Source organism: Pseudophryne corroboree, chromosome 6 (assembly GCF_028390025.1).
Source record: "Pseudophryne corroboree isolate aPseCor3 chromosome 6, aPseCor3.hap2, whole genome shotgun sequence".
In the NCBI taxonomy this organism is placed as follows: domain Eukaryota; kingdom Metazoa; phylum Chordata; class Amphibia; order Anura; family Myobatrachidae; genus Pseudophryne; species Pseudophryne corroboree.
Genome location: NC_086449.1, coordinates 471,997,086 through 472,021,749, shown reverse-complemented (window position 1 = coordinate 472,021,749; position 24,664 = coordinate 471,997,086). Strand labels below are relative to the sequence as shown.

General features: G+C 47.3%; 1 protein-coding gene across 4 annotated transcripts in view; it reads right to left on the bottom strand.

Annotated features, from left to right (window-relative positions):
- The window catches only part of ANKRD26 (ankyrin repeat domain containing 26), a 351,340-nt gene that overhangs the window by 253,863 nt on the left and 72,813 nt on the right, over window positions 1–24,664 (bottom strand). For all 4 annotated transcript variants that reach the window (XM_063927217.1, XM_063927219.1, XM_063927218.1 and 1 more), the window contains exons 5-6: window positions 1,462–1,599; window positions 97–254 (exon numbers count right to left, since the gene is read on the bottom strand). In XM_063927217.1, coding sequence (XP_063783287.1) covers window positions 97–254; window positions 1,462–1,599 — 296 coding nt within the window. The remainder of the gene's footprint in view (window positions 1–96; window positions 255–1,461; window positions 1,600–24,664) is intronic.

Below are 24,664 nucleotides of genomic sequence, written 5' to 3'. Positions count from 1 at the left end.
TGGCGTCGGTCTCCTGACCACCGGCATCTCGACCTTCAGGAAATTAGCTGCGACCCGTATGTATAACAACAAGTGGCTGGGTAAACCATTTCTTACCTGCTTTATCTAAAGCTGGGCTACCCAGGGTAAAGCCACCTTCCTGTACTCGGTCAGGGCTGCTAAACATTGAGGAACCTTTCTTCTTAACAGCTCCGAAATAAGGAGATGCATTATGCTTATTCCTTTCACCATGTTCAATAATTAAATGTGAACAGCTGCAAAAAAACAAAACAAAACAAAAAGCTAATTACATTAATAAATAAAATATATAAATACATAACTGAAATACAAGTAACTGATATAAATTGAAACTATGTAATGGCAGCAAACTTAGTGACTCAGAAATGGTGTGTACACACGGTGAGATATTTTCTTACGATTCTGACTATATACTGTAGAAAAAATCATAAGAAAAGTTAGTGCAGATCGCAAGGTGAAAGTCACCTTGCGATACCAATGCCAATGCGCGGTCGGCATCGCAAACCTAGATAGACTGTGCAGGCAAGTCAATTTTGACTATCTCGTAGAAAAGATAGTCAAAATTGACACTCAGCCAAAATCGCACCTAGTCAGTATCGCAAGCACACTCATTAATATGTGCTTGCGATACCAACCTAGCCCCTATCGCATAGTGAGAATCGGGGTTAGCCCGAATCTCACCGTGTGTATGCACCTTATGTTGTTGGGAAAGTAAATTGCCCTTGTAATGTTCACTTCATCATCAAGGAGGACCCATTGTTTTTTATTCTGGTTTTCCTTTATTTATACAGTGCTAGCATAATATATAGTGCTGTGCAATCAGTGTTCATAATGTTTAAGCATTTGTATATGTATTTATGTGCATACAGGCACAAGTTCTAAATCGCACTATATCACTATATGCACTGTAGCAATCATTTCATACAGTCACCAGGACAAATAAAAAGAAACAAATATAAAAAAACTAAAAAGGGATTATTTTTATACAGTAGTTACAGTATAGTGTGGTTGATAGCGCTGTGTAGGGGGGATTTTTATATATGTACATCTCCAGTATTATGTAGATCATCCCCTATCTAGCACCTGCTGCTAAAATACATTGATTTGAGCAACTTCAATTTTATGGATCATTATCTGGGAGGTATACAGTATGTATGTGGGATCATTAGTTGGAAGGGAACGCTTGTCCTTGTAGTACTATTTTGGAGATTCTTGGGTACCTCTTAATAAATTAGTTCTCAATTTAAAAACACACAAGTATATGACCCAATAATCCAGACAGGAAAGTTAAATATAGTTCTCCAAAAGCCATTACAATACACTAGTACAGAAGTGCTAGAAAGGTGTGATCATGTGCGCAATGAATTATGTTGCTAATGGTCACTATAAACACTTCTGCAGAAATCAAAAACCTGTGAAAAAAATAATAATTCTATAACTCACGCATGATGGCCATTCATAACCGCATAATCTTCAGCACTCAAGCCAGTCTGATCTTTTATGGAAATGTCAGCATTATTTTGTAGTAAATGTTTCACTAAACTGATGTTCCCACTGCATGCACCAATTATTAGAGATGTCCTGAAACAGAAAAACACAAAGAAATAATAAGAATTTACTCACCGGTAATTCTATTTCTCGTAGTCCGTAGTGGATGCTGGGACTCCGTAAGGACCATGGGGAATAGCGGCTCCGCAGGAGACTGGGCACAACTATAAAGAAAGCTTTAGGTCTTACTGGTGTGCACTGGCTCCTCCCACTATGACCCTCCTCCAGACTTCAGTTAGGATACTGTGCCCGGAAGAGCTGACACAATAAGGAAGGATTTTGAATCCCGGGTAAGACTCATACCAGCCACACCAATCACACCGTATAACTCGTGATACAATACCCAGTTAACAGTATGACAACAACTGAGCCTCTCAACAGATGGCTCAACAATAACCCTTTAGTTAAACAATAACTATATACAAGTATTGCAGACAATCCGCACTTGGGATGGGCGCCCAGCATCCACTACGGACTACGAGAAATAGAATTACCGGTGAGTAAATTCTTATTTTCTCTGACGTCCTAAGTGGATGCTGGGACTCCGTAAGGACCATGGGAATTATACCAAAGCTCCCAAACGGGCGGGAGAGTGCGGATGACTCTGCAGCACCGAATGGGCAAACTCTAGGTCCTCCTCAGCCAAGGTGTCAAACTTGTAGAATTTAGCAAATGTGTTTGACCCCGACCAAGTAGCTGCTCGGCAAAGTTGTAAAGCCGAGACCCCTCGGGCAGCCGCCCAAGAAGAGCCCACCTTCCTCGTGGAATGGGCTTTCACTGATTTAGGATGCGGCAGTCCAGCCGCAGAATGTGCAAGCTGAATCGTACTACAGATCCAGCGAGCAATAGTCTGCTTTGAAGCAGGTGCACCCAACTTGTTGGGCGCATACAGGATAAATAGCGAGTTGTCTTTCTGACTCCAGCTGTCCTGGAAACATAGATTTTCAGGGCCCTGACTACGTCCAACAACTTGGAAGCCTCCAAGTCTTTAGTAGCCGCAGGCACCACGATAGGTTGGTTCAGATGAAAAGCTGATACCACCTTAGGGAGAAACTGGGGACGAGTCCTCAATTCTGCCCTATCCATATGGAAAATCAGATAAGGGCTTTTACATGACAAAGACGCCAATTCTGATACACGCCTGGCCGAAGCCAAGGCCAACAACATGACCACTTTCCACGTGAGATATTTCAATTCCACGGTTTTAAGTGGCTCAAACCAATGTGACTTTAGGAAATCCAACACTACGTTGAGATCCCAAGGTGCCACTGGAGGCACAAACGGGGGCTGAATATGCAGCACTCCCTTAACAAAAGTCTGAACTTCAGGTAGTGAAGCCAGTTCTCTCTGGAAGAAAATCGATAGAGCCGAAATCTGGACCTTAATGGAACCCAATTTTAGGCCCATAGTCACCCCTGACTGTAGGAAGTGCAGAAAACGGCCCAGCTGAAATTCCTCCGTTGGGGCCTTCCTGGCCTCACACCACGCAACATATTTTCGCCAAATGCGGTGATAATGGTTTGCGGTAACTTCTTTCCTAGCTTTAATCAGCGTAGGAATGACTTCCTCCGGAATGCCCTTTTCCTTCAGGATCCGGTGTTCAACCGCCATGCCGTCAAACGCAGCCGCGGTAAGTCTTGGAACAGACAGGGCCCCTGCTGCAGCAGGTCCTGTCTGAGCGGCAGAGGCCATGGGTCCTCTGAGATCATTTCCTGAAGTTCCGGGTACCAAGCTCTTCTTGGCCAATCCGGAACAATGAGTCTAGTTCTTACTCCTCTTCTCCTTATTATCCTCAGTACCTTTGGTATGAGAGGAAGAGGAGGGAACACATAAACCGACCGGTACACCCACGGTGTCACTAGAGCGTCCACAGCTATCGCCTGAGGGTCTCTCGACCTGGCGCAATATCTTTCTAGCTTTTTGTTTAGGCGGGACGCCATCATGTCCACCTGTGGCTTTTCCCAACGGTTTACAATCAGTTGAAAGACTTCCGGATGAAGTCCCCACTCTCCCGGGTGGAGGTCGTGTCTGCTTAGGAAGTCTGCTTCCCAGTTGTCCACTCCTGGAATGAACACTGCTGACAGTGCTAACACGTGATTTTCCGCCCATCGGAGAATCCTTGTGGCTTCTGCCATCGCCGTCCTGCTTCTTGTGCCGCCCTGTCGGTTTACATGGGCGACTGCCGTGATGTTGTCTGACTGGATCAGTACCGGCTGGTTTTGAAGCAGGGGTTTTGCCTGACTTAGGGCATTGTAAATGGCCCTCAGTTCCAGAATATTTATGTGTAGGGAAGTCTCCTGACTTGACCATAGTCCTTGGAAGTTTCTTCCCTGTGTGACTGCCCCCCCAGCCCCGAAGGCTGGCATCCGTGGTCACCAGGACCCAGTCCTGTATGCCGAATCTGCAGCCCTCTTGAAGATGAGCACTTTGCAGCCACCACAGCAGAGACACCCTGGTCCTCGGAGACAGGGTTATCAGCCGATGCATCTGAAGATGCGATCCGGACCACTTGTCCAACAGGTCCCACTGAAAGGTTCTTGCATGGAACCTGCCGAATGGAATTGCTTCGTAGGAAGCTACCATCTTTCCCAGGATCCGTGTGCAGTGATGCACCGACACCTGTTTTGGTTTTAGGAGGCCTCTGACTAGAGATGACAGCTCCTTGGCCTTCTCCTCCGGTAGAAACACTTTTTTCTGTTCTGTGTCCAGAACCATCCCCAGGAACAGTAGACGTGTCGTAGGGACCAGCTGTGACTTTGGAATATTTAGAATCCAGCCGTGCTGTTGTAGCACCTCCCGAGATAGTGCTACCCCGACCAACAACTGCTCCCTGGACCTCGCCTTTATCAGGAGATCGTCCAAGTACGGGATAATTAAAACTCCCTTCTTTCGAAGGAGTATCATCATTTCGGCCATTACCTTGGTAAATACCCTCTGAGCCGTGGATAGACCAAACGGCAACTTCTGGAATTGGTAATGACAATCCTGTACCACAAATCTGAGGTACTCCTGGTGAGGATGGTAAATGGGGACATGCAGGTAAGCATCCTTGATGTCCAGCGATACCATGTAATCCCCCTCGTCCAGGCTTGCAATAACCGCCCTGAGCGATTCCATCTTGAACTTGAATTTTTTTATATATGTGTTCAAGGATTTCAAATTTCAAATGGGTCTCACCGAACCGTCGGGTTTCAGTACCACAAACATTGTGGAATAGTAACCCCGTCCTTGTTGAAGTAGGGGCACTTTGACTATCACCTGCTGGGAATACAGCTTGTGAATTGCCTCTAACACTGCCTCCCTGCCTGAGGGAGTTGTTGGTAAGGCAGATTTGAGGAAACGGCGGGGGGGAGACGTCTCGAATTCCAGCTTGTACCCCCGAGATACCACTTGAAGGATCCAGGGATCCACCCGTGAGCGAGCCCACTGATTGCTGAAGTTTTTGAGACGGGCCCCCACCGTACCTGGCTCCGCCTGTGGAGCCCCAGCGTCATGCGGTGGACTTAGAGGAAGCGGGGGAGGACTTTTGCTCCTGGGAACTGGCTGTATGCTGCAGTTTTTTCCCTCTACCTCTGCCTCTGGGCAGAAAGGACGCGCCTTTAACCCGCTTGCCCTTATTGGGCCGAAAGGACTGTACCTGATAATACGGTGCTTTCTTTGGCTGTGAGGGAACATGGGGTAAAAATGTAGACTTCCCAGTTGTTGCTGTGGAAACGAGGTCCGAGAGACCATCCCCGAACAACTCCTCACCCTTATAAGGCAAAACTTCCATGTGCCTTTTAGAATCTGTATCACCTGTCCACTGCCGAGTCCATAACCCTCTCCTGGCAGACATGGACATTGCACTTATTTTAGATGCCAGCCGGCAAATATCCCTCTGTGCATCTCTCATGTATAAGACTGCGTCTTTAATATGCTCTACGGTTAGCAATATAGTGTCCCTGTCTAGGGTATCAATATTTTCCGACAGGGAATCTGACCACGCAGCTGCAGCACTGCACATCCATGCTGAAGCAATAGCTGGTCTCAGTATAATACCTGTGTGCGTATATACAGACTTCAGGATAGCCTCCTGCTTTCTATCAGCAGATTCCTTTAGGGCGGCCGTATCCGGAGACGGTAGTGCCACCTTCTTTGACAAGCGTGTGAGTGCTTTATCCACCCTAGGGGATGTTTCCCAACGTGACCTATCCTCTGGCGGGAAAGGGTACGCCATTAGTAACCTTTTAGAAATTACCAGTTTCTTATCGGGGGAAGCCCACGCTTCTTCACACACTTCATTTAATTCCTCAGATGGAGGAAAAACTACTGGTAGTTTTTTCTCTCCAAACATAATACCCTTTTTTGTGGTACCTGGGGTAACATCAGAAATATGCAACACATTTTTCATTGCCTCATCATATAACGTGTGGCCCTATTGGAAGTTACATTTGTCTCATCGTCGTCGACACTGGAGTCAGTATCCGTGTCGACATCTGTGTCTGCCATCTGAGGTAGCAGGCGTTTTAGAGCCTCTGATGGCTTTTGAGACGCCTGGGCAGGTACAGGCTGAGAAGCCGGCTGTCCCATATTTGGTATGTCGTCAAACCTTTTATGCAAAGAGTCGACACTGTCGCGTAATTCCTTCCACAGAACCATCCACTCAGGTGTCGACCCCGCAGGGGGTGACATCACATTTATCAGCATCTGCTCCGCCTCCACATAAGCCTCCTCATCAAACATGTCGACACAGCCGTACCGACACACGTACGGAGCCGCTATTCCCCATGGTCCTTACGGAGTCCCAGCATCCACTTAGGACGTCAAGAGAAAAAAAATGAGAGAGAGAGAGAGAGAGAGAGAGAGAGAGAGAGAGAGAGAGAGAGAGAGAGAGAGAGAGAGAGAGAGAGAGAGAGAGAGAGAGAGAGAGAGAGAATCTTCCCATTTCAATTTTCTGTACAGTTTATGGAGCATTTTATCCATTGTTATGAGCATATATGTGGTACTAATTCAACAGTATTTTGAAGTTTAAAGCCTTTTCATAGGTGGTTTTGTGATTCATGCAGTACATCCGTTTTGTCACTAGTGGACTTCCAGTGAAATGATTAATACCTATACAATCACAACTGCATAGCGCAACACCACTTACTACTGGTTATTAAATTTTACTACACAGTGTAGATCATAAATGTATTGTAATCTACAATCCCTTATTAGCTGAAATGTACAATGAGTTGTATACCTAATACAATACAGTCAACTTCTTATATTATTAACAACAACAACAACAACAACAACAACCTGCTAAAACATGAAAGCAGTGGAATGCTGTTGATACAAGTAACCATTTGCCAACAGGTTCTGGGGAAAAGAAACTGTATAATAAGAGAAACATTGTATCTACATATTTATCTAGCTCAAAGACATACTGTAATTCAGACTGTCTGCTCGTAACCACAAAATTTGATACAAGTAATAAGGGTATCTTTATTGATCAGCAAATCCCATGTCATACACATTCTTTAGTTACGAATGAGATTATTAATATCTCACTAGGACAATATACTTTGACACAATAGCATATTTAACTACTTATTAAACCACTCTATCCTGACAAATGACTAATTAAAATGACGAGATAGAGATAGAGAGATAGATATACCGGTAAATCCTTTTCTCCTAGTCCGTAGAGGATGCTGGGGACTCCAAAAGGACCATGGGGTATAGACGGGATCCGCAGGAGCTTAGGCACACTAAAAAGACTGACTGGGTGTGAACTGGCTCCTCCCTCTATACCCCTCCCCCAGACCTCAGTTATAGGAACTGTGCCCAGGAGAGACGGACATTTCGAGGAAAGGATTTTTGTTAACTAAGGGCGATAAACATACCAGCCCACACCACAAACATACCGTACAACTGGAGTAGTATGAAACCAGATAACAGTATGAACTAACAGCAGCAACAAGCTGAACATAACTGATACAAAAACCACATGTAACCATAAGTAACAAATATCAATACAACTGCAAGGAACAGTCCGCACTGGGATGGGCGCCCAGCATCCTCTACGGACTAGGAGAAAAGGATTTACCGGTAGGTATTCAAATCCTATTTTCTCTTACGTCCTAGAGGATGCTGGGGACTCCAAAAGGACCATGGGGTCTATACCAAAGCTCCAGAACTGGCAGGAGAGTGCGGACGACTCTGCAGCACCGATTGAGCAAACATGAGGTCCTCATCAGCCAGGGTATCAAACTTGTAGAACTTAGCAAAAGTGTTTGAACCCGACCACGTAGCTGCTCGGCAAAGTTGAAGTGCCAAGACTCCTCAGGCAGCCACCCAAGATGAGCCCACCTTCCTGGTAGAATGGGCCTTCACTGACTTCGGCAACGGTAGCCCAGCCGAAGAATGAGCTTGCTGAATCGTATTACAAATCCAGCGTGCAATAGTTTGCTTAGAAGCAGGATTTCCAATCTTGTTGGAAGCATACAGGACAAACAGAGCCTCTAGTAAGAGCCGTTCTGGCGACATAAATTTTCAAAGCTCTTATAACATCAAGAGATCTTGGGACCGCCACAGCATCCGTAGCCACAGGTACCACAGTAGGTTGGTTTATGTGAAACGAAGAAACCACCTTCGGCAGAAATTGTTGACGAGTCCTCTATTCCGCTCTATCCGAATGAAAGATCAAATATGGGCTCTTGTGAGACAAGGCCGCCAACTCGGACACCCGTCTGGCAGACGCCAGAGTCAAAAGCATGACCACTTTCCAAGTGAGAAACTTCAACTCAACCTTACGCAAAGGCTCAAACCAATGAGACATAAGAAACTGCAACACCACTTCAAGATCCCACAGCGCCACGGGTGGCACAAATGGAGGATGGATATGCAGCACTCCCTTCACGAAAGTCTGAACCTCAGGAAAGACGGCCAATTCCTTTTGAAAGAAAATAGATAAAGACGAAATCTGCACTTTGATGGAACCCAATCTCAGGCCCGCATCCACGCCTGCCTGCAAACAATGGAGAAAACGATCCAAGTGAAACTCCTCTGCAGGAGCTGCTTTTGTTTCACACCACGACACATTTTCTCCAAATACAGTGATAATGTTTCGCCGTGACCTCCTTCCTAGCCTTAAGGAGAGTGGGGAGGACTTCCCCGGGAATACCCTTCCAAGCTAAAATCTGGCGTTCAACTTCCACGCCGTCAAACGCAGCCGCGGTAAGTCCGGAAACAGGCAGGGCCCCTGCAGTAACAGGTCCTCTCTTAGAGGAAGCGGCCAGGGATCTTCCACTAGTAATTCCTGAAGAGATGGATACCAGGCCCTCGGCGGCCAATCTGGAATGACGAGTTTTGCATGAATCCTTGTTCGTCTTATGATCCTCAACACCTTTGGAATGAGAGGAAGCGGAGGGAACACATACACAGACTAAAACACTAGAGAAAAGAACCTAAGCGCTTAGGTAAAAAAACACTGCACTAAGATTGTCAGCAGCCTCCTGATAAAGGGAATTGCCAATCCCTTGCATAAACGACTAACCAACAAAATAACAGGTGGCGCTTGACAATCAAAAGAATTTAAAAAAACATTTATTTATATACAATGATTAAAGTTACAGCACACTCCCGGGAGGAATGAAATAATATAACAATGTTTCACAATATATAAAACTTCACAATAGTAAAAAACTGTGCACTGTATAGAAACTTCTTATTCAATTCCTCAGGGAACTAATTATAATCTATGAACTTCAATGCACATGTTTATAAAAAATATGTATGTGACTGTGCCTGAAGGATTAACACTATGTTTGATACACTGTATTGCAAAAAACACAATTGAGGTGTATAATTTGTATCTGTAAATAATAAGTAAATGAATATAATGTCATATCATAAGTCACTCACGTCTTGGTGTATCATAAGGTGCTGAATGCGTTTACAGATCCCAAAAGAATGCGGTAATTTCTTTTTTAAAAAGGTGGATAGGTAAATTTCCTCCGCTGGGCAGGAGCCTGTGATTTCCTTGCTCCCTGGTGTCGTCTCGCTAAGCTAACAGAGACACACACCAGAGCCACATCGTTGAAGGTGATGCTGCACCGTGTAGTATACCTGAGTGGGCCGTGCAGGTAGATCTGTAAACCTCCGGTATCTCCGTCCTTGCAGACAGGAGGCTGTGGTGTTGGTTTTCCGGGGTGCACCCGACTACGCTGGGCAGGAGCCTATGTTGACTTTGCTCCGTGTTGTCGTCTTGCTGTTAAATATGTGACGCGCACCAGAGCCTCAGCGGGTGTAACGATGCTGCACCGTGATGTATGCCTAAATGGCCGTGCAGGTGGATTGTATCGCCTCCGGTACCTCCGTGCTTGCAGATGGGAGGCTGTGTAAGCTGGTTTTCCGGAGGTCGCCGGTCTGCGCCGGACTGCAGGGGAACAACACCCGTCAATACCTCTTCCCCAGATGACGTGGTCAGCCGTGGCAACGGGGATATGAGAGGGGGTGCAGATGCAAATGCTCCCGATGATATCACTGTAAAAGTGATCTTATCTGCACAAGTGTTGCGTGGGTGCAGCAGCTGATGAAGGTGTAAGTTCTTGTAAGAACAGCCTGCACGGCCCACTCAGGTATACTACACGGTGCAGCATCACCTTCAACGATGTACCGCATTCTTTTGGGATCTGTAAACGCATTCAGCACCTTATGATACACCAAGACGTGAGTGACTTATGATATGACATTATATTCATTTACTTATTATTTACAGATACAAATTATACACCTCAATTGTGTTTTTTGCAATACAGTGTATCAAACATAGTGTTAATCCTTCAGGCACAGTCACATACATATTTTTTATAAACATGTGCATTGAAGTTCATAGATTATAATTAGTTCCCTGAGGAATTGAATAAGAAGTTTCTATACAGTGCACAGTTTTTTACTATTGTGAAGTTTTATATATTGTGAAACATTGTTATATTATTTCATTCCTCCCGGGAGTGTGCTGTAACTTTAATCATTGTATATAAATAAATGTTTTTTTAAATTCTTTTGATTGTCAAGCGCCACCTGTTATTTTGTTGGACAGACTAAAACACCCACGGAGTTACCAGGGCGTCCACTGCACAGGCTTGGGGGTCCCTTGACCTGGAACTATACCTTGGAAGCTTCTTGTTGAGGCGTCATAATGTCTATCAGAGGAATTCCCCAACGCCTTGTCACTTCTGCAAATACCTCTTGATGAAGAGCCCTGACAGAGCGCTCACGTACTGTTCCGCCCAGCGGAGAATTCTTGTGGCTTCCGCCATTGCCGCCCTGCTCCTTGTTCCGCCTTGGCGGTTTACGTACGCCACCGCTGTGATCCGACTGGATCAGGACAGGGAGACCCTGAAGAAGGTTCTTCGCTTGCAGGAGGCCGTTGTAAATGGCTCTTAACTCGAGAACATTTATGTGGAGAGAAGATTCCTGGCTTGACCATTTTCCCTGAAAACTTCTTACCTGTGCGACTGCGCCCCAGCCTCGGAGACTTGCATCTGTGGTCAGCAGGACCCAGGATTCCAAAACGGTGTCCCTCTAGAAGGTGAGAGCCTTGCAGCCACCACAGGAGAGAGATCCTGGCCCTGGAAGATAGACTTATATTCTGGTGCATTTGTAGGTGAGACCCGGACCATTTGTCCAGCAGGTCCCACTGAAACACCCTGGCATTAAACCTGCCAAACGGAATGGCCTCGTACGCCGCCACCATCTTCCCTAGTACTCGAGTGCATTGATGAATCGAAACACTTGTCTGTCTCAAAAGCTCCTTGACCATGGTCTGTATTTCTAGCGCTTTGTCCTCCGGAAGAAACAAACACTCTCAGAAGCTTCGTGTCTAGGATCATGCCCAGGAAGGGCAGCCGAGTCGTCGGAATCAACTGAGACTTTGGCAAATTTAAAATCCAACCGTGATTTCGGAGAACCGTCAGGGAGAGTTCCACATTCTTTGACAATTGCTCCTCTGACCTCGCCTTTATCAGGAGATCGTCCAAGTACGGGGTAATTGTGACCCCTCGCTTGCGAAGGAGTAGCATCATTTCTGCCATTACCTTGGTGAAAACCCTCGGGGCCGTGGAAAGCCCAAACGGCAACGTCTGAAATTGGTAATGACAATCCTGCACCGCAAATCTCAGGAAGGCCTGATGCGGAGGATATATCGGGACGTGTAAGTAGGCATCCTTTATGTCAACTGACGCCATAAAATCCCCCCCTTCTAGGCTGGAGATCACAGCTCGAAGAAATTCCATCTTGAACTTGAACGTTTTCAAGTATGGATTGAGAGATTTTAAGTTCAGAATCGGTCTGACCGAACCGTCCGGCTTCGGTACGACAAAGAGGCTCGAATAGAACCCTTCCCCCCTTTGGGACGGGGACAATGACCCTCTGTTGACACAACTTTTGTATCGCAGCATTTACTACTGCTCTTTCCCTAAGAGAAACTGGCAATGCCGATTTGAAAAAGCAGCGGGGGGGGGAAATCTCCTGAAACTCCAGCTTGTACCCTTGTGACACTATGTCTAAGATCCAAGGATCCACTGCTGTTTGAAACCAGACCTGACTGAAGATTCGGAGACGGCCCCCCCACCGGCACGGACTCCGGCAGGGGAGCCCTAGCGTCATGCGGTGGACTTGGTAGAGGCGGGGGAGGACTTTTGGTCCTGGGTGCCTGACCCTGCAGGTGACTTCTTTCCCCTTCCTCTACCCTTTGAAGCGAGGAAAGACGAGCCCTTACCTCGCTTGTATTTATTAGGTCGAAAGGACTGCATCTGCTGATGAGGCCCCTTCTTCTGTTGAGCGGGAACATAAGGAAGAAAAGATGACTTACCCGCAGTAGCGGTCAACACCAGGTCAGCCAGACCGTCACCAAACAAGACACTACCTTTGAAGGGGAGAGCTTCCATATTTTTCTTGGAGTCGGCATCAGCATTCCACAGATGGATCCACAGCGCCCTCCTGGCCGAGACCGCCATGACATTGGCTCTTGATCCCAAGAGGCCAACATCTCTCGCCGCATCCTTTAGGTAATCTGCAGCGTCCTTGATATAACCAAGAGTCAAAAGAATATTATCTTTATCAAGGGTATCCATATCAGAAGCTAAATTATCAGCCCATTCAGCAATAGCACTAGTCACCCATACCGACGCCACAGCAGGTCTGAGCAATGCACCAGTATTAACGAAAATGGCCTTCAAAGATGTCTCCAGCTTGCGATCCACCAGGTCCTTGAAAGCAGCCGTGTCAGGGGACGGAAGCGCCACCTTCTTGGACAAACGGGATAGAGCCTTGTCCACATTCGGAGACGACTCCCATTATTCCCTGTCATCAGAGGGGAAAGGATACGCCATAAAAATTCTCTTGGGAATCTGCCACCTTTTGTCCAGCGACTCCCAAGCTTTTTCACAAAGAGCATTCATTTCATGAGAGGGGGGAAACTTCACCTCAGGTTTTTTCCCTTTAAATAGGCAAATCCTTGTTTCCTGAACAGCAGGTTCGTCAGAGATACATAAAACATCTTTAATAGCCACAATCATGTACTGAATACTCTTAACTACCCTTGGGTGTAAAGTAGCATCATTAAAATCGACATCGGAATCAGAGTCCGTGTCGCCATCTGTGTCTACCATCTGGGTAAATTAAAGTTTTTGGGACCCTGAGGGGATCTGCACCTGAGCCAAAGTATCCTCCATGGACTTTCTCCAAGTTTGTGTCTGAGAATCAGATTTATCAAGCCTCTTAGACAACAAAGCCACATTAGCATTAAGTTTACTTAACATAGCAACCCAATCAGCAGTCGGCTGTACCGACAGAGCCATTTCCAGCTCCTTTTCTGCGCCCCCAGTAACTTCCTCCGGGGAGGAACACTCAGCCTCAGACATGCCGACACGAAGTACCGACACCCCCACACTGGCCAAATAAAGGGGACAGCATACAGGGAAGCCTGGAGAGAGAAACACAGAGGGAGTATGCCAGCTCACACCCCAGCAACTACATACTGCACAAGCGCCCTGCAAGTGCCGTTGGTGATGTGTGTGGGAGCATGGAGCGCAGCGCTACCGCTGCGCCGTACCTCCGTACTGAAGTCTTCTGCTGTCTGAAGTTTTCGGTTCTTCTAATACTCACCCGGCTTCTGTCTTCTGTGAGGGGGGTGACGGCGCGGCTCCGGGAACAAGCAGCTAGGCGAACCAAGTGATTGAACCCTCTGGAGCTAATGGTGTCCAGTAGCCTAAGAAGCAGAGCCCTTGAACTCAGCAGAAGTAGGTCTGACTTCTTTCCCCTCACTCCCACGATGCAGGGAGCCTGTAGCCAGCAGGCCTCCCTGAAAATAAAAAAAACCTAACAAAAGTATTTCTAGAGAAACCCAGTAGAGCTCCCCTAATGTGTGTCCAGTCACTCCTGGGAACAAAGTCTAACTGAGGTCTGGGGGAGGGGCATAGAGGGAGGAGCCAGTTCACACCCAGTCAAAGTCTTTATAGTGTGCCCAAGCTCCTGCGGATCCCGTCTATACCCCATGGTCCTTTTGGAGTCCCCAGCATCCTCTAGGACGTAAGAGAAAAGAAAAATGTATTTTCTTTATTATAATTTTCACATATTTCTATTTTGAGCAAAACCATCTAATCTGTGTAATGGGTTTTAACCTCTATTTCACTGCTGCCGAGCTGTCCATTAAGACTGAGATTTTAATACAATTATTAAAAGTGATGTTTTAATACAACATGTGTGCACCTTACCGATACAACCCCTTTTTCCTTTCTGTCCTTCAGTATATGAATGATTATCATAGGTAGCAAGTAAGTGTGACACATCAATAATATAAAGGGTGCCCCCGCCCTCCACACAGTTCTTTTATTGTTTTTTTTTTTGTAACCAAATACCTACCCATATAATAGTGTGCAGATAACCTTGGTTCTCTTTGGGTGTGCAGAAGAGACAGCTGTTGGCGCTAACAACTGTAATCCCCCCTTTAGTGGCTTTCTCCTAGTTCCATTTAACACATCTTTCTGCAAAAGCTCAAGTGCTCAGTATTGCACAAGAATGATCTGGAGGAGCGTAGCATCAGGTGTGGGACCACAAGCATTTTTTTGGCCCCCAACTAGGAAAAAGGGCTTTATACTTAGTAGCACTGACCTGATCTAAAATATAAATTTAAGACTTTTTTTTATTTCTTTATTTACGGTTTTCCAGTCTGAAAGCCAGGATAGCTCAATCAGCAGGTGGAGTCATAGCTTATCTGCCAGAACAAAGTTTTTATTTAAATTTTTTTGCACATAAGCAGCAATACGTGGAACAGTTTCTAGGCATCCCATGTTTCCAAATAATTAGATTTTTTTTTTTTTGTAAATTGCTCAGGTTTAAGTGACAGAAAATCTGCAGTTTCAACAAACCATATTAGTAAATCTACCTCTCCAGAATGGGTCGGTATAAACAAGACTAGAATTTATACTATGAATAGGTACAATTTTATTAAGGGATTTTTTAGTGTTCATGTCATGTGGGGCAAAGCGCACATCCCTATTCCCCATGAGGAGTTTACCTGGAAATAAGCCGCTAATTGAATACCCCTGTATTCAATTAGCAGCTAATTGCCAGCTAAAATCACCGTGCCTAAAAGAATCAGGATTCAGGCTTGGAAAACTTGATTCCATGTAAACTGCGGAATCAATGGGGTTTTTTTCGTGCACGTAAACCACTCATTTTGATGTCTTTAAGCAGACTTTACCTCACAGCTCCGTGCGCTCCGTCTTGACTTTGGGCATTCACATGCAGGGTACTCCCCACTAACTGGATTGCTCCAGCGCAGCAACTGAATACCCCCTCTTTGTCTGCATTGATTGTCTGTCTATACAGAGTCATCTGTAGTTGGATAACAAATATGGCTATAATCAGTTGACTGCTTGCTGTGCATGTATCAGCACGGGGCACTTACTAATGTGAGGGGTAGGACAGTAAAGATGTTTCCATATTTGGTAACGAAGCTTTAAATGCAGAAAATAAAACTGGTTAATGTAAAAAGAGATTTATGGTAAGAACTTACCTTTGTTAAATCTCTTTCTGCGGGGTACACTGGGCTCCACAAGGATAGACATTGGGGTGTAGAGTAGGATCTTGATCCGAGGCACCAACAGGCTCAAAAGCTTTGACTGTTCCCAGAATGCACAGCGCCGCCTCCTCTATAACCCCGCCTCCCTGCACAGGAGCTCAGTTTTTAGTTTACCAGCCCAATGCAGTAGCAGGAAGAGAGACGACAACGGTTAGTAGCCACATACACCACACTCTCACGACAGGAGAAAAGTGTCAGCGGCTAATGCCATACCAACCCAAAGAAGCTAAGTGCGTTAGGGTGGGCGCCTTGTGGAGCCCAGTGTACCCCGCAGAAAGAGATTTAACAAAGGTAAGTTCTTACCATAAATCTCGTTTTCTGCTGCGGGGTACACTGGGCTCCACAAGGATAGACATTGGGGATGTCCTAAAGCAGTTCCTTATGGGAGGGGACGCACTGTAGCGGGCACAAGAACCCGGCGTCCAAAGGAAGCATCCTGGGAAACGGCAGTATCGAAGGCACAGAACCTTATGAACGTGTTCACTGAGGACCACGTAGCCGCCTTGCACAATTGTTCAAGGGTCGCACCACGGCGGGTCGCCCAAGAAGGTCCCACAGACAGAGTAGAATGGGCCGTAATGTGAACAGGAGCCGAGAGGCCAGCCCTCACATAAGCATGTGCAATCACCATTCTAATCCATCTGGCCAAAGTTTGCTTATGAGCAGGCCAGCCCCGTTTGTGAAATCCAAACAGCACAAAGAGAGAATCAGATTTCCTAATAGAAGCAGTTCTCTTCACATAGATACAAAGAGCCCGTACCACATCCAATGACCGCTCTTTGGGAGACAGATCAGGAGAAACAAGTGCCGGAACCACAATCTCCTGGTTAAGGTGGAACGAGGAAACCACCTTAGGTAAATATCCGGGACGAGTCCTAAGAAACGCCTGGTCACGGTGAAATATCAGATATGGGTTACTACAGGACAAGGCACCCAAATCTGACACTCTTCTAGCTGAAGCAATAGCCAGCAGAAACACCACCTTAAGGGAAAGCCACTTAAGATCAGCTGAACCAAGAGGTTCAAATGGAGACTCTTGTAACGCCTCCAAAACCACCGACAAGTCCCAAGGAGCCACAGGCGGGACATAGGGAGGTTGGATACGCAACACACCCCGAGTAAAGGTATGCACATCAGGTAAGGTCGCAATTTTTCTCTGAAACCACACCAACAAGGCAGATATTTGAACCTTGAGGGAGGCAGACGCAGGCCTAAGTCCAGGCCCTGCTGAAGAAAGGCCAACAACTTGGCCGTACTAAACTTGGAAGCGTCATATTTGTTAGATGCGCACCAAACAAAGTAAGAATGCCAGACGCTATAGTAAATCCGAGCAGAAGCCGGTTTCCGGTCCCACAACATAGTTTGAATGACCGCCTCAGAAAACCCTTTAGCCCTCAAGACGGAAGCTTCAAGAGCCACGCCGTCAAAGACAGCCGGGCTAGGTCCTGGTAGACACAGGGGCCCTGAAACAAGGAGGTCTGGGCGTTGTGGAAGTAGAATTGGACGCTCTGACGATAGGCCTTGCAGGTCTGAGAACCAGTCCCGTCTGGGCCACGCTGGAGCTATGAGAAGCAGAATTCCTTTTTCTTGCTTGAACTTCCAAATTACCCTGGGCAGGAGTGACACCGGAGGGAACACGTACGGCAGCCGAAACCTCCGAATGCTGCTTGAGGATCCCTTGTCCTTGCTCCGAAGACCAGAACCTTGTGATTGTGTCGAGATGCCATCAGATCTACGTCTGGAAGGCCCCACTTTTCCACTAGGAGTTGAAACACTTCTGGGTGGAGGCCCCACTTGCCGGCATGTACGTCCTGACGACTGAGAAAGTCCGCTTCCCAATTCAGGACTCCCGGAATGAAGATTGCCGATATAGCCGGTAGATGGCGTTCCACCCAATGTAGAATCCGTGAGGCTTCCTTCATTGCCAGACGGCTCCGAGTGCCGCTTTGATGATTTATGTAAGCCACTGTGGTGGCGTTGTCCGACTGCAGTTGAACAGGACGGTTCTGAATTAAATGCTGGGCTAGGTTCAATGCATTGAAGACCGCCCGCAATTCCAGAATGTTGATTGAGAGGAGGGACTCCTCCTTGGTCCACCGACCCTGAAGGGAGTGTTGTCCAGCACCGCGCCCCAACCTCTTAGACTGGCATCTGTCATCAACAGGACCCAGTTGGATATCCAGAAGGGACGGCCCCTGCACAATTGTTGGTCCTGGAGCCACCAGAACAGCGACAGACGGACCTCCGGAGTCAATGAGATAATGCGAGACATGATCCAGTGAGGTGGCTCGTCCCACTTGGCTAGAATCAGCTTCTGGAGGGGGCGAGAATGGAATTGAGCATACTCCACCATGTCGAATGCTGACACCATGAGGCCCAGCACCTGCATCGCCGAATGTATCGACACTTGCGGACGAGAAAGGAAGCAACGAATCCTGTCCTGAAGCTTCAGGACTTTCTCCTGAGACAAGAACAACCTCTGGTTGTGAGTGTCCAATAGCGCTCCCAGGTGCACCATGCTCTGAGCAGGGACCAGGGAGGATTTCTTCCAGTTGATGAGCCACCCGTGGGCTTTTAGAAACCGGACCGTCATATCCAGATGACATAGGAGAAGTTCTGGGGAATTTGCCAGGATTAACAAGTTGTCCAAATACGGCAGTATCGTGACCCCTTGACGGCGGACTACCACCATCATCACCGCCATGACCTTGGTGAAGACTCGCGGAGCCATAGTTAAACCAAAAGGTAACGCCCGAAAATAAGAATTTACTTACCGATAATTCTATTTCTCGGAGTCCGTAGTGGATGCTGGGGTTCCTGAAAGGACCATGGGGAATAGCGGCTCCGCAGGAGACAGGGCACAAAAGTAAAGCTTTCCGATCAGGTGGTGTGCACTGGCTCCTCCCCCTATGACCCTCCTCCAGACTCCAGTTAGATACTGTGCCCGGACGAGCGTACACAATAAGGGAGGAATTTTGAATCCCGGGTAAGACTCATACCAGCCACACCAATCACACTGTACAACCTGTGATCTGAACCCAGTTAACAGTATGATAACAGGGGAGCCTCTGAAAAGATGGCTCACAATAACACTAACCCGATTTAGTTAGCAATAACTATGTACAAGTATTGCAGATAATCCGCACTTGGGATGGGCGCCCAGCATCCACTACGGACTCCGAGAAATAGAATTATCGGTAAGTAAATTCTTATTTTCTCTATCGTCCTAGTGGATGCTGGGGTTCCTGAAAGGACCATGGGGATTATACCAAAGCTCCCAAACGGGCGGGAGAGTGCGGATGACTCTGCAGCACCGAATGAGAGAACTCCAGGTCCTCTTTTGCCAGGGTATCAAATTTGTAGAATTTTACAAACGTGTTCTCCCCTGACCACGTAGCTGCTCGGCAGAGTTGTAATGCCGAGACCCCTCGGGCAGCCGCCCAAGATGAGCCCACCTTCCTTGTGGAATGGGCATTTACATATTTTTTGCTGTGGCAAGCCTGCCACAGAATGTGCAAGCTGAATTGTACTACAAATCCAACGAGCAATAGTCTGCTTAGAAGCAGGAGCACCCAGCTTGTTGGGTGCACACAGGATAAACAGCAAGTCAGATTTCCTGACTCCAGCCGACCTGGAAACTATATTTTCAGGGCCCTGACAACATCCAGCAACTTGGAGTCCTCCAAGTCCCTAGTAGCCGCAGGTACCACAATAAGCTGGTTCAGGTGAAACGCTGACACCACCTTAGGGAGAAACTGGGGACGAGTCCACAGCTTTGCTCTGTCCGAATGGACAATCAGATATGGCTTTATGAGATAAAGCCGCCAATTCTGACACTCGCCTGGCCGAGGCCAGGACCAACAGCATGGTCACTTTCCATGTGAGATATATCAAATCCACAGATTTGAGTTGTTTAAACCAATGTGATTTTAGGAATCCCAAACTACGTTGAGATCGCCCAGTGCCACTGGAGACATCAAAAGGGGGTTGTATATGCAGTACTCCCTTAACAACTTCTGGACTTCAGGAACTGAAGCCAATTTCTTTCTGGAAGAAAATCGACCGGTCGAAATTTGAACCTTAATGGACCCCAATTTGAGACCCATATACACTCCTGTTTGCAGGAAATGTAGGAATTAACCTAGTTGAAATTCTTCCGTGGAGCCTTCCTGGCCTCACACCATGGAACATATTTTCACCTAAGCGGTGATAATGTTGTGCGGTCACCTCCTTCCTGGCTCTGACCAGGGTAGGGATGACCTCTTCCGGAATGCCTTTTTCCCTTAGGATCCGGCGTTCACCCGCCCTGGCGTCAACGCAGCTGCGGTAAGTCATGGAACAGACATGATTCTTGCTGAATCAAGATCCTTTCTAGTATCTCTTGAAGTTCCGGGTACCAAGTTCTTCTTGGCCAAACCGGAGCCACGAGTATAGTTCTTACTCCTCTCCTTCCTATCATTCTCCATACACTGGGTATGAAAGGCAGAGGAGGGAACACATACACCGACTGGTACACCCACGGTGTTACCAGAGCGTCCCAGCTATTGCCTGAGGGTCTCTAGACCTGGCGCTTCATGTGAGACTCCATCATAACCACCTTTGGTCTTTCCCAACGGTTTACAAACATGTGGAAACTTCCAGATGAAGTTCCCACTTTTCCGGGTGGAATTCATTCATGCTGAGGAAATCTTCCTAGTTGTCCACTCCCGGAATGAACACTGCTGACAGTGTTATCACATGATCTTTCGCCCAGCGAAGAATCCTTGCTGTCATTGCCCTCCTGCTTCTTGTGCCGCCCCGTCTGTTTACGTGGGCGACTGCCATGATGATGTCCTACTGGATCAGCACCGGTTGACTTTGAAGCAGAGTTCTTCCTAGGCTCAGAGCATCGTAAATTGCCCTTAGCTCCAGTATATTCATGTGGAGAGAAATCTCCAGACTTGACCACACTTCCTTGGAAATTTCTTCCCTGTGTGACTGTTCCCCAGCCTCTCAGGCTGGCATCCGTGGTCACCAGAACACAGTCCTGAATGCCGAATGTGCTGCCCTCTAGAAGATGAGCACTCTGCAGCCCCCACAGAAGAGACACCCTTGTCCTTGGAGACAGGGTTATCCGCTGATGCATCTGAAGATGCGATCCGGACCATTCGTCCAGCAAATCCCCCTGAAAAGTTTTTGCGTGAGATCTGCCGAATGGAATCGCTTCGTAAGAAGCCACCATTTTTCCCAGGACTCCTGTGCATTGATGCACTGATACTTGGCCTGGTTTTAGGAGGTTTCTGACTAGGTCGGATAACTCCCTGGCTTTCCCCTCCAGGAGAAATACCTCTTTCTGGACTATGCCCAGAATCATTCCTAGGAACAGCAGACGTATCATCGGAAAACAGCTGCGATTTTTGGAATATTTAGAATCCACTCGTGCTGTCGTAGAACTACTTTAGATAGTTCTTTTCCGACCTCCAACTGTTCTCTGGAAACTTGCCCCTTTCAGGATATCGTCCAAGTAAGGGATAATTAAGATGCCTTTCTTCTTTTAAGAATCATCTTTTCGGCCATTACCTTGGTAAAGGCCCGGGGTGCCGTGGATAATTCAACGGCAGTGTCTGAAACTGATATTGACAGTTCTATATCACGAACCAGAGGTACCCTTGTTGAGAAGGGCAAATTTGGACATGGAGGTAATCCTTGATGTCCAGGGACACCATATAGTCCCCTTTTTTCCGGTTCTCTATCACTGCTTTGAGTGACTCCATCTTGATTTGAACCTTTTTATGTAAGTGTTCAAAGATTTCAGATTTAGACTATGTCTCACCAAGCCGTCTGGCTTCAGTACCACAATATAGTGTGGAAGACTAATACCCTTTTCCTTGTTGTAGGAGGGGTACTTTGATTATCACCTGCTGGAAATACAGCTTGTGAATTTTTTTCAATACTGCCTCCCTGTCGGAGGGAGCCGTTGGTAAAGCAGGCTTCAGGAACCTGCGAGGAAAAAATGTCTCGACTCTCCAATCTGTACCCCTGGGATAATACTTGTACGATCTAGGGGTCAACTTGCGAGTGATCCCACTGCGCGCTGAGACTCTTGAGACTACCCCCCCACTGCTGGAGGGCTTCTTTTCCTGGGAAGGGGCTGCCTGCTGCAGTCTACTTCCCTTTCCTCTATGTCTGGGCAGATATGACTGGCCTTTTGCCCGCTTGCCCACATGGGAACGGAAGGATTGAGGCTGAAAAGACAGTGTCTTTTTCTGCTGAGATGTAACTTGGGGTAAAAAGGTTGGATTTCCCAGCTGTAGCCGTGGCCCCCAGGTCCGATGGACCGACCCCAAATAACTCCTTCCCTTTATACGGCAATACTTCCACGTGCCGTATGGGATCTGTATCACCTGACCACTGTCGTGTCCATGACATCTTCTGGGAGATATGGACAACGCACTTATCTTGATGCCAGAGTGCAAATATCCCTCTGTGCATCTCGCATACATATATATAGAATGTATCCTATTAAATGCTCTATATCAATAAAATATTTTTAGTCAGGGAATTCGACCAAGCCAACCCAGCACTGCATCTCCAGGCTGATGGCGATCGCTGGTCGCAGTATAACCACCGTATGTGTGTATATACTTTTTAGGATATTTTTCCAGCTGCCTATCAGCTGGCTCCTTGAGGGCGGCCGTATCTGGAGACGGTAACGCCACTTGATAAGCGTGTGAGCGCCTTTTCCACCCTAAGGGGTGTTTCCCAACGCGCCCTAACTTCTGGCGGGAAAGGGTATAACGCCAATATTTGCTATCGGGGTAAACCCACGCATCATCACACACTTCATTTTATTTTATCTGATTCAGGAAAAACTACAGGTAGTTTTTTCACTCCCACATAATACCCTTTTTTGTGGTACTTGTAGTATCAGAAATATGTAACACCTCCTTCATTGCCCTTAACGTGTGGCCCTAATGAGGAATACGTTTGTTTATTCACCGTCGACACTGGATTCAGTGTCTGTGTCTGTGTCGACCGACTGAGGTAAATAGGCGTTTTTTTTAAAAAACCCCTACGGTGTTTCTGAGACGCCTGGACCGGTACTAATTGTTTGTCGGCCGTCTCATGTCGTCAACCGACCTTGCAGCGTGTTGACATTCTCACGTAATTCCCTAAATAAGCCATCCATTCCGGTGTCGACTCCCTAGAGAGTGACATCACCCTTACAGGCAATTTCTCCGCCTCCTCCAACATCGTCCTCATACATGTCGACACACACGTACCGACACACAGCACACACACCTGGAATGCTCTGACAGAGGACAGGACCCCACTAGCCCTTTGGAGAGACAGAGGGAGAGTTTGCCAGCACACACCAAAAAAACGCTATAATTACATAGGGACAACCTTATATAAGTGTTTCTCCCTAATAGCATCTTTATATATATATTTATATCGCCAATTAGTGCCCCCCCTCTCTGTTTAAACCCTGTTTCTGTAGTGCAGTGCAGGGGAGAGCCTGGGAGCCTTCTCTCCAGCCTTTCTGTGAGAGAAAATGGCGCTGTGTGCTGAGGAGATAGGCCCCGCCCCTTTTCCGGCGGGCTCGTCTCCCGCTCTTTAGTGAAGTTTGGCAGGGGTTAAATATCTCCATATAGCCTCTGGGGGCTATATGTGAGGTATTTTTAGCCAGTATATAGGTTTTCATTTGCCTCCCAGGGCGCCCCCCCCCCAGCGCCCTGCACCCTCAGTGACTGCGTGTGAAGTGTGCTGAGAGGAAAATGGCGCACAGCTGCAGTGCTGTGCGCTACCTTTAGAAGACTGCAAGGGTCTTCAGCCGCCGATTCTGGACCTCTTCTTACTTCAGCATCTGCAAGGGGGCCGGCGGCGCGGCTCCGGTGACCATCCAGGCTGTACCTGTGATCGTCCCTCTGGAGCTGATGTCCAGTAGCCAAGAAGCCAATCCATCCTGCACGCAGGTGAGTTCACTTCTTCTCCCCTCTGTCCCTCGTTGCAGTGATCCTGTTGCCAGCAGGACTCACTGTAAAATAACAAACCTAAGCTAAACTTTCTCTAAGCAGCTCTTTAGGAGAGCCACCTAGAATTGCACCCTTCTCGGCCGGGCACAAAAATCTAACTGGAGTCTGGAGGAGGGTCATAGGGGGAGGAGCCAGTGCACACCACCTGATCGGAAAGCTTTACTTTTGTGCCCTGTCTCCTGCGGAGCCGCTATTCCCCATGGTCCTTTCAGGAACCCCAGCATCCACTAGGACGATAGAGAAACTGGTAATGGAGGTTGCCAATCGCAAACCTCAGGTATTGCTGATGTGACGCTGCTATAGGAATACCAGGATCTCAGCCACAATATCCGACGAGCCAGGACTGACATAGTAGAGGCCTAGGCTGCTAGAATACCGGCATCAGAAGCCGCCTCTTTAATATATCGAGAAGCTGTGACAATATATGACAAGCATTGTCTAGCATTGTCAGAAGGGATTTCAGCTTCTAACTCCAAGGCCCATGCTTCAAGAGCCTCTGCAGCCCATGTTGCTGCAATAGTGGGCCTTTGTGCAGCACCCGTGAGGGTGTAAATCGCTTTCAGACAACCCTCCACACGTTTATCCGTAGACTCTTTTAGAGACGCGACGGTAGTGACAGGTAGAGCTGAGGAAACCACCATCCTAGCCAAATGTGAGTCTACTGGAGGAGGCGTTTCCCAATTCTTAGACAGCTCTGGTGCGAGGGGATAGCGAGCCAGCATCTTCTTTTGAGGCACAAACTTCGTACCCGGGTTTTCCCAGGGTTCCTGACGTATATATCCACTAGGTGGTCAGAGTGAGGTAAAACTTACTTAACCACCTTCTGACGCTTGAACCTATCTGGTTTCTTAGGAGGGACGGATGGCTCGGGATCATCCGTAATCTGTAAAATTAACTTAATAGCCTCCAAAAGATCAGGAAGATCCACATGTGAACTACCCTCCCCATCAGCCGTATCTGAGTCAGAACC